Here is a 9,000-nt window from a genome sequence, read left to right on the forward strand (position 1 = left end):
GGCAATCGCACTACTGACAGCCCTCTGTAGGGGGGACGGTCTCAGGGTATTGGAAGGTATAATTGACAACTACTAGGATATATTCATGCCTTCTAGACGTTTAAGGCAGGGGTCCTAGGAGATCCATCACAATGCGTGAGACCTCTTCAATAATGGGCAGGGGCAATGGAGTGCATAAGTGGGGCTTTGGAGCTGATGGTCAGGGAAACTACTACAATAACAATAATTTTACACACTCAGGTTGTGCGCTAATTTTGCCTCTCCTTCTACTAAGCTGGCTCCTCATCTAATCAAACCTGAACACATTCAGTATAAAACACCTGAACGTCCATGGGGAAGATGCTCTGTCATTTGAGCTACCACCTACAGTTATGCTGCACTCAGTCTTTTGTGTCTCTCAGTTCTTACAAACTTGTTCTAGCAAAATCCTGTTCCCGATTCCTTATTCCAGTGGTTCTCAAACTGGTACGCGTACCGGCAGTGGTACGTGGCGTGCCGCCAAGTGGTACGCCAAATGACCCTGGAACTGTGTTGTGTGCGCTGAAAAAATCGGGACGGGTTTTCATATTTTGTATTTTTATACGTGTCGAATACGCAGCCTACGTACTACGATACAGTGCGCGCTAATACTTCAGTGGACACAAGAGATACTCTGTAATTCTATACCACTCTATAGGAATGCGTGCTACGGACGCAAGTGACCAATTGTATTTAAAAAAGCTACTGTATCTCCAGCAAACAGGGAAAAAGGAGAATGTGCGTGATTTTGGAACAATGCCAACGTTGTAAACACGGAAATGCATAGAAATGCGTGCTACGAACGCTGGTAATCTTGTGAGCACAGGAAAGCGTGAAAAATAACAGAAAAATATTAAAGAACTGTTCTAAGTTAATTTGAGAAAAATACACCGAGCGTCTCTGTGTTTCTCTCCCATGCGCATTAAATAAAATATTTAATAAAATAAAATAAACACTGAAATAAAAACGAAAACGTGGAAAAATGCAAGCTTGCGGATTGCTAAAGCAGGTAAGCCCCACACTATTATGTGTAGAGAAAAAGCTGCTGAACAGCTCGACCTCCTGCCTCCCCCCCCGAAAGACACAGTCATTCATAGAATTATTGAAATGAAGGATTATATCAAAAGTACGCCGACAGAACGCGTTAAGATGAGCAGATGTTTTTCACTGCAATTAGATGAGTCTGTAGTCGATTTGGCCAATTTGCTCGTTTACGTTAGATATGAGTTTGAGGGTATGTCCCGTGAGGACTTTCTGTTCTGTAAACCGCTACCAACAGGAACTACAGGAGAGCACGTATTTCAGCTGCTGAATGAATTTATCGAAGAGAATGGCATCGACTGGATAAACTGTGTTGGAGTTTGTACAGACGGTGCTAGAGCAATGACAAGCTGACACAGCGGTGTAGTTGCACGAATTAGAGAGGTTGCTCCAGAAATTAATGGTTTCATTGCAACATCCACCGCGAGACCTTTGCCGTCAAGAAAATGACTGACGATTTAAAATCTGTTAGACTGTTGTGAATTGTATCAAGGCTCGAAAAATTAATTCACATCTGCTTTGGTCGACTAAACAGGCTCACCTCTCTCACTGAAATGGTGCTTTTTTATTTTTATGTGTTGTTTTTTTTTCTGTAAAACACTTTGAGAAGCCACATTTTAATATATCAAACAAAGTTTATTATTATAATATTTATTATATGTATGTGTGAGTGTGTGTGCACATGCGCTCATGTTGGTCATTGATAATTTCTGGGGTTCCTATGAGATGATGACTTGTAGGTGGTACTTGGATACTTTGGTTGGATTAGGGGTGGTACTTGGTCCAAAAAGTTTGAGAACCACTGCCTTATTCCAACATCATTTTCCAGAACTTGCCTGGACTCTGCTTTAACACACTGTCCCGGATGCTAGGTACAGACCACTGAGCCAGTCTCCCCAATATAGGAAGTATTTACCCCCCCAGGTAAGGTGCTAACGCTTACTCACCCCCAGAAGCAGGAGTAGAATTCCTTGCTGAATGGAATGCTCCTCTCCTGTTAGCTGAGCTGTATTCATCCTCCAGCTGTTTCTTGAGACACATAGTTTCCCTGGCCGCCTTCCTTCTACAGTAGGTCTGTGCTGGCAGGGTTCTGGTCCTCTCCTTCACTGCTTCCTAACACTCCACTACCGAGCTATAGCCACCATTTGTCCCTCGTAATGTTCTCTGAGCAGTGGTCTGGAGCTGTCTTCCTCCCATATCTCCCAATTCTGCTTCCAAAACCACTGACCAAATGCCAGCATGTTGACATTAGCCATCACTAACATGCAGTCGTGGTCAGAATATCAAAACTGGGGCAGAACTGTGGGCTCTAGAGAGCAGGTCACATGCACAAAGATGTAATCCAGGCGACTGCACAGTTCCCTGAAGTTTCTCCAAGTCATTCCTGCATCATTTGGGCAACACCTCTGAAAACCGTCCTCCAAGGAGAATTGCTTGAGCAATGACTCTAGCTCTGCTGAACTGGTGTCACCCTCCTTCTCACAGTCTACATTTAAGTCACCAGTGAGTATAACCTGCCTGTTTGTTGTGCAGCAGTCAGCCAGGTAAGCGAACATTTCCTTCCATTCTGAGGATGCAGTTAGAGCTTTGACGTTAATCGCTCTCATCTTCTGTCCTCTGCAGTCAATGTCTGCGACGAGGAGCTAGCCCTACACAACACTGAAGGTGACACTCACCTTCATGTCTCAAGGAAGATTCCCATCCTGTAAGAGTGTAAGTTCTCCTACACTACAGCGTTCTTTCAAGAATGTCAGCTTGTCTCTTTCATTCCTCAGGTGGTTCCTATACGAAACATACTGAGAATGACAGGGAGGCCACGTAGAGAAAAATTGTTTTTTCACTCAGTATCTTAACATCCTGACACTAGCAGACGTGAAAGTAAACTTTACTGGTACGACAGATTTTTATTAAAATTATTTGCCAATTGAGCTTATATTTTAAATGGACCAGAGTTATATATTCCTATATTTGGTGTTGCCTTAAATATAACTCCTGTCATTCAAGACTGGGGGGAATACACAGGGCTGTTTCGTGGTTTAGCTGGGGAGTAGAAAGAGAGATCACTGGCTGGACGTTTTCCTTATTATTTCTGCCTCACTCTCATAAGGGGTCAGGCAGTTCTCATCTATGATGAGCAGACTTTCAGCCATTCTCTCTGGGATTTTCTCCTCTTTGTTCCACTGGAGCTCCTTGTTTACCTTCTCCCCTATTTTGGGAAACCCTGGCAGACATAGTGAATGCAGTGGCACAACAAATATTCCGCCAGGGAAAACTCAGATGTAGGATTTGGAAAGGCATCATCCCTCTACTCTTCGGGGAGTGGCTAACCTCCAAAATTGGAAGCCCAAACGTTTTGCCTGGATGTTAAGATCTTGTTCAAGCTACTGGTCAGCAGACTGAGGACAGCCCTGCCCACATAAAACAGTGAAAAGACATTTGGAGTGGAGGGACAATCTGTCAGCTGAAACCTCCAGCTCACTCAATATACCATCGCCATTGGGCCAAGGACCGAAATGTGCACATGATGATAGTGAGCCTGAACCAGGAGAAAGTCTTTGACGGAGTAAACCACAGCTATCTATTCAGATTGCTGGAGCACTTCAGATTCAGAGAAACTTTCAGCTGGTGGGTAAAGATACTGTACTCTGAAGTGGGAAGAGCTGGCCATCAATCGCTTGGCGATACAGGGAGGCATGGGGAAAGTCCTGAAGATCACCCAGTATGCAGGTGACATGACGCTGTTTCTGAGCTTAGAAAGGGGGTTTCAGAGAGCACTGCAGGTTATGTAGTCATACTTCAGGATCTTGAGCTCAAAACTAAACCGTAGAAGGAGCAAGGTCAGTTCTTCAGATCCTGGAGGGATAGAAACATGGTGCTGGAAGCTCTCGAGTTCTGCACGGAGCCCCTCAAGATACTAAAGGTTTTGTGCCAGATCTAGGACAACAAGACCATGAACAAGACAGAGAGGACCGCCAAGGTGAATGCAATGCTAAGTCTAGAAAATGAGGTTGCTGACCCTCATGAGGAAAGTGATGGTGTTAAAAGCAGACTTCAGTTTACCTGGCCATGGTGGACCGGCTGCTGGCCAGACTCAGACAAGCGCTGCAAGGAATGGTCTTCAAGTTCATCTAGGGAACGACTACATCATAAGAAACCGGATGTGCCATGTGGTTGAGGAAAGGGGAGATGTGTTGCATTTTCCTTTGAAACTTGCATCTTCTGCAAACTCTGTCAGGGTTACAGGACCCAATCAGCCACAAGTACCAGTACTTTGACAGGTTGAGGTTCTTCCTCCCATTTATGCAACTAATGCAGTGTTCAAACACTGGACTGAAAGCAGAAAGCAATCAGGAACCTATTCCCACACTGTCATGTGAAGGCAAAGGTATGAGGCCAAGAGACAGACAGAGCTCTGCACCAACCATAGAACCAACCTCTCATAAGGAGGTGAGAGGGCAACTGGTTGCTGGAAAGAAACTGGGGAAAGGACACAGCCAAAGGAACTGGACAACAAGTTGAAGGACCAAAACTGGAAGCTGGCTGCTTTACTGGCACATCAGGAACTCACACTGCTCCTGGGACAAGTGTTTTGTTGAGGAGCACATTTTCTGGAGCCGCCCTTTCACCACAGGGCAGAATGAACAATGGGAGTGGGAACAGTGCTAAGTTACCAGTGCATCCTGCTGGGGCTGGCACTGACTGGAATGGACAAAAGGATGCAATACCTGCTGTGGCTGCTGGTGTCCCTCACAAAACAAGGAGTGTGGAAAGCGAGGAATACTCTCAACCAGCACAACAGAGGGGGGTCGAAGAAACTGGGGGAGAGAATCCTTGTGAACCTCAGAGGAAAAATGAAGCATGACATAGCCAAGTGCGTTTTTTCCATGGCAAAGGAGCACTGGAAAAGGTCTGTGGGCCCTGTTTAAGGGCTGAAGTGAAAATGCTAAAACCTGTCCCTTTAAGCTCCTGTGGAAATACTGGATTATTGAAGTTTCAGAGCCAGGACAGGTTATAGCAACGGGGGGGGGGGGGGGTAACACCCATGAGGCCTGTACTAACTTTGTTGTGCGAATTCAGCTTTAAAAGCCTTAATGGATAATCATCACTTTCAGACTGTTTTCAATTTTGAATTGTGATAATTGTATTTATCAACTGGCGGAAGGTCAGGAACCCATATCCTGCATCTTGTAGCCTGATACGGCTCTTGACCTTCGTCTATTGCCTCACATTTTGTGCAGTGCATCCATCCAGTCTTAGTGAAGGTTCTCTTGGAGAGCATGTCAGTGTTTCCATGCCACTCGCCACCACAGTGCTGCATAGTGAAGTTCAATGTGAATCAAAATATGAATGTGAATGTAACAAATTGGTCGCAGGATTGCAATATTACGGCAGTAATCATACAGGTTTTTTCCATGAAATAATTCTGTTTCATTTGCTGTACTTGCAATGGGGAGTACCTTAGAAACATTTTGGAATGGAATCCGGAATGTTGCGACAAAAACCGGGAAAGAATTCCTGGATCCTGAATCCTGAAGGAAATCCTTAATCAAGGTGAGTAGTCGGCAGTTGAAGCAGTCACAGTGGTAGTCTGTTTGTAGATTACGTGAGCAGCTAAAAATTAAAATGAAGGAAACAGAGAAAAAAAAGTAAAAAAGAAAGGAAAAATTAATGAAAAGAAAAAGAATGAAAACTAGATGAGCGGCAGCCAGATGCACCAGCATTCCCTCTTAACCGTAACTGTAATTTTACCGAAATTAACCTCACCTCGTCCCTCTGCAGTGGCGTCTGTGTCCTGGATGAAATGGAACTGTGGGTAGGCCAAGGTAAAAACTGGGGCTGAGCAGAGTGCCTCCCTCAGGGTCTTGAAGACCCTCTGTCTACTCAGGTCCCATGAGACCATATCTTTTTGGGTTAATTCATAGAGGGTGGCAGTGATGGTGGTGAATCTGGGCACAAACTGATGATAGAAGGAGGCCAGACCAAGGAAGCCCCATAACTGCTTGAGAGAGCTGTGCACCAGCCACTTTTGGAAACTGGCAACCTTGTCCTTGGCACTGGTGAGGCCTACTCTGCTCACCTTGTGCACAAGGAAAAGCACCTTTTTTCTCATCAGTTCACATTTTTCCAGGTGCAGTTTGAGTCCAGCTGCTGCAGTTGTTCACAGGACTGCTTGGAGGTCCGTATTGAACAAGTTGCCATGCACCATGAGTTCAGATTGTCAAGACTAACAGGAAAATGAAAGGAAGTAAATGACACAAAAGTCTTAGAGAAAAACCTGCCTCAGTCTCCTAAAGCCCTTAAACTGGAATGACAATTAAACCTTGAAAAAATCGCAAACCTACATTAATGGTGTGTATTAATAAGAACAAAGTGGATGTCCCTGAGTGGTCCAGTAAAAGTCCACACTTGAAGCCGATTGAAAATCTTTGGCAAGACTAGGAAATATTTGTCCATCATCTCTCCCCAAACAAATGGACAGAGCTTGACCAGAAAAATGAAGGACAAGAATGGACAAAAATAGCACCATACCATGATGCAAGGTTTGTAGATCCAGTATTTATCCAAAAAAGTTGCTCCCACCATGTATTAACTGTACTTAATGTATATTTTTGTTTTGGATTTTACATTTTGCAAAACTACTTTCTCCCATTAAAACATTCAGTTTATAGCTGAATCAAAACATATTAACTTAAAATACACATACTGTATGTAATTTGTGATTTAACAAAATGGGACAAATTGAGGCGTCACAGTGGCACAGTAGGCAACATTGTTGCCTCACAGGGCTGGGGTCCTAGTTTCAGTTTTTGGGTTGCTATCTGCATAGAGTTTATATGATAGAGTCCAAAGACATACTGGCAGATTAATTGACTTCTGGGAAAATTGGCACTGGTGTGAGCATGTGTGTGCTTGTGTCTGTGTGTGCCCAGTGATGAACTACTGTCCCATCCATGGTATATCCTGCCTTGTGCCCTTTGCTTGCTAGGATAGGCACTGGCTCCCTAATGACAGTGTATTAATTGAAGCAGTTAAAAAACAGGTGACATGACGTGACACGATTGGAAAGGAAAGGATTTTGGAAAGCAATTTATCTGAATATGGCATTAATCTAATAAATGTACATTTGCCTTTTAGTAATTATTCATGTCAATTTTAATAAGGCATACATCATTAATTGAGGAGGTATTTCAATCAAAATGGAGGAATGTCCATATATGTTACATATATGTAAGACAATCTTAGGTGATATTTCATGTGCAGCCACAAATGATCTGTGAATAACATTTGAAATGAGATAGAAAATGCTTTCTTATGTTTTTTTCTTTACTTAAGCAAACTGTAGTTTCTCTCTGTCTACCATCTGTGTTTTCTCATTTTTCATTTTAGTTTAATCTGAGCTTGGCGAGTATGCTTTATGGTCCTCCCACTATTCCCAGTAGAATAAGAGTCATTAGAGTGAGGAACAGTCACCATCAACCCCTGCTGATTACAGGCAGGACCAGTACACCCCCTGTTATCATAAATACAGGAAAAAACAAGGCGCATTTGGAAAGTGACTGGTTTCAAACTAGTATTATCTTAACCTTTTATTTCAAAATTGAGTGTCCTGCTTGTTAACGTACTGTATATATATATATAAACATTTTTCTTTAATTTCCTTGGATCTTATATCAACTCTAAAAAGATTTTTTAATGGATTACAAATTACTGGAATTACATGAGCTACAAGAGTTTAAAACATTGAATTATTGTTATCAGCAATATAATTTGTCCTGCTCTAAAGAAGTCCGATCTCCAGCTGTGTATGTGGTGATGTATATTTCTGCAGTGGCAGTGGTGATGCTGACAGTGTGTGGAAACCTGGTGGTGATCATCTCTATCTCTCACTTCAAGCAGCTCCACACACCAACCAACCTCCTCCTGCTCTCCCTGACTGTGGCAGACTTTCTGGTTGGAGTCATGGTGATGCCTTTCTCTTTAATTGAACTAATAGAAACATGCTGGTATTTTGGGGAAACATTCTGCACACTTTATAACATTTTTGTGTTTGTATTGACCTCAGTTTCGATCAGTAATTTAGTATTTGTAGCAATTGATCGATATTTTGCAGTATGTGATCCATTGCTTTATTCCACCAAAATAACTATTAAAATACCATGCTTATTCATACTGTTGAGCTGGTTAGTGTCACTGCTGTATAATGTTGCACTCATTTATTGTAATGAAAATATAGGCAGATCTGCAAAACTGAATGCTTGCCTTGGTGACTGCCTACTTTCAGTCAATAAAAACTGGGGAACAGCTGACCTACTGATTACATTTGTTGTGCCTTGTTCTATAATGTTAACACTTTACTTAAAAATCTTTATAGTTGCTAGAAAACACGCACAAGCCATCAGATGTGCTGCAGATCAAATACATTCAACCACTGGGGTCCAAAGAACAATCCCCAAGAAATCTGAAAGAAAAGCTGCAAAAACATTAGGTATTGTTGTTCTAGGTTTTCTTCTATGTTGGGTCCCATATTATATCTGTATTATTGTGGAAGCAAATATGAATTTGTCTTCTTCTGTGCTAATGAATTTTCTCTCTTTTCTGGTGTATTTTAATTCTTCTGTGAATCCTGTTATTTATGGTTTGTTTTACCCCTGGTTTCAAAAGTCATTGAAACTCATTGTAACTTTCAAAATATGTAGTCCAGCATCTTCTTTGATTAACCTATTCCCAGAAAAACATTAACAATTTTCATTCCTTCACTTTCTGCTTGCTGTATTCTGGGATTAAGATGTGTTTCTTCTTTATCTCTTTTTCTTTCTCATTTACTTTCTTGAGAAAAAATACTATAAACAGTTATATTTTAATTTAGCATGTAATTTGTGGGTTTTAATATATAAAAGTATAGATTTATAGATTGAATCTTACTATCCTTGAATGTAAAGA

General features: G+C 42.1%; 1 protein-coding gene across 1 annotated transcript; it reads left to right on the top strand.

Moving 5' to 3' along the window:
* The first annotated feature begins 4,703 nt into the window (after positions 1-4,703).
* LOC102698872 (trace amine-associated receptor 13c-like) lies at positions 4,704-8,799 on the top strand. Its single transcript, XM_006626262.2, has 3 exons — positions 4,704-4,966; positions 5,839-5,872; positions 7,819-8,799. Exons 1-3 carry the CDS (start codon positions 4,704-4,706, stop codon positions 8,797-8,799), a joined length of 1,278 nt encoding a protein of 425 aa, XP_006626325.2.
* Positions 8,800-9,000: the final 201 nt, after the last annotated feature.

The sequence above is a fragment of the Lepisosteus oculatus genome, chromosome 2, assembly GCF_040954835.1.
Source record: "Lepisosteus oculatus isolate fLepOcu1 chromosome 2, fLepOcu1.hap2, whole genome shotgun sequence".
Classification (NCBI taxonomy): domain Eukaryota; kingdom Metazoa; phylum Chordata; class Actinopteri; order Semionotiformes; family Lepisosteidae; genus Lepisosteus; species Lepisosteus oculatus.

What these genes read in the sequence shown, in the direction of transcription:
- LOC102698872 (XM_006626262.2), top strand. Translation starts at nt 4,704, where the DNA reads ATGGGAGTGGGAACAGTGCTAAGTTACCAGTGCATCCTGCTGGGGCTG. An exon ending in GCAAAGGAGCACTGGAAAAG is followed by an intron (nt 4,967 to 5,838) that starts GTCTGTGGGCCC and finishes GTCCCTCTGCAG; the next exon opens with TGGCGTCTGTGTCCTGGATG. An exon ending in TGGATGAAATGGAACTGTGG is followed by an intron (nt 5,873 to 7,818) that starts GTAGGCCAAGGT and finishes TATTGTTATCAG; the next exon opens with CAATATAATTTGTCCTGCTC.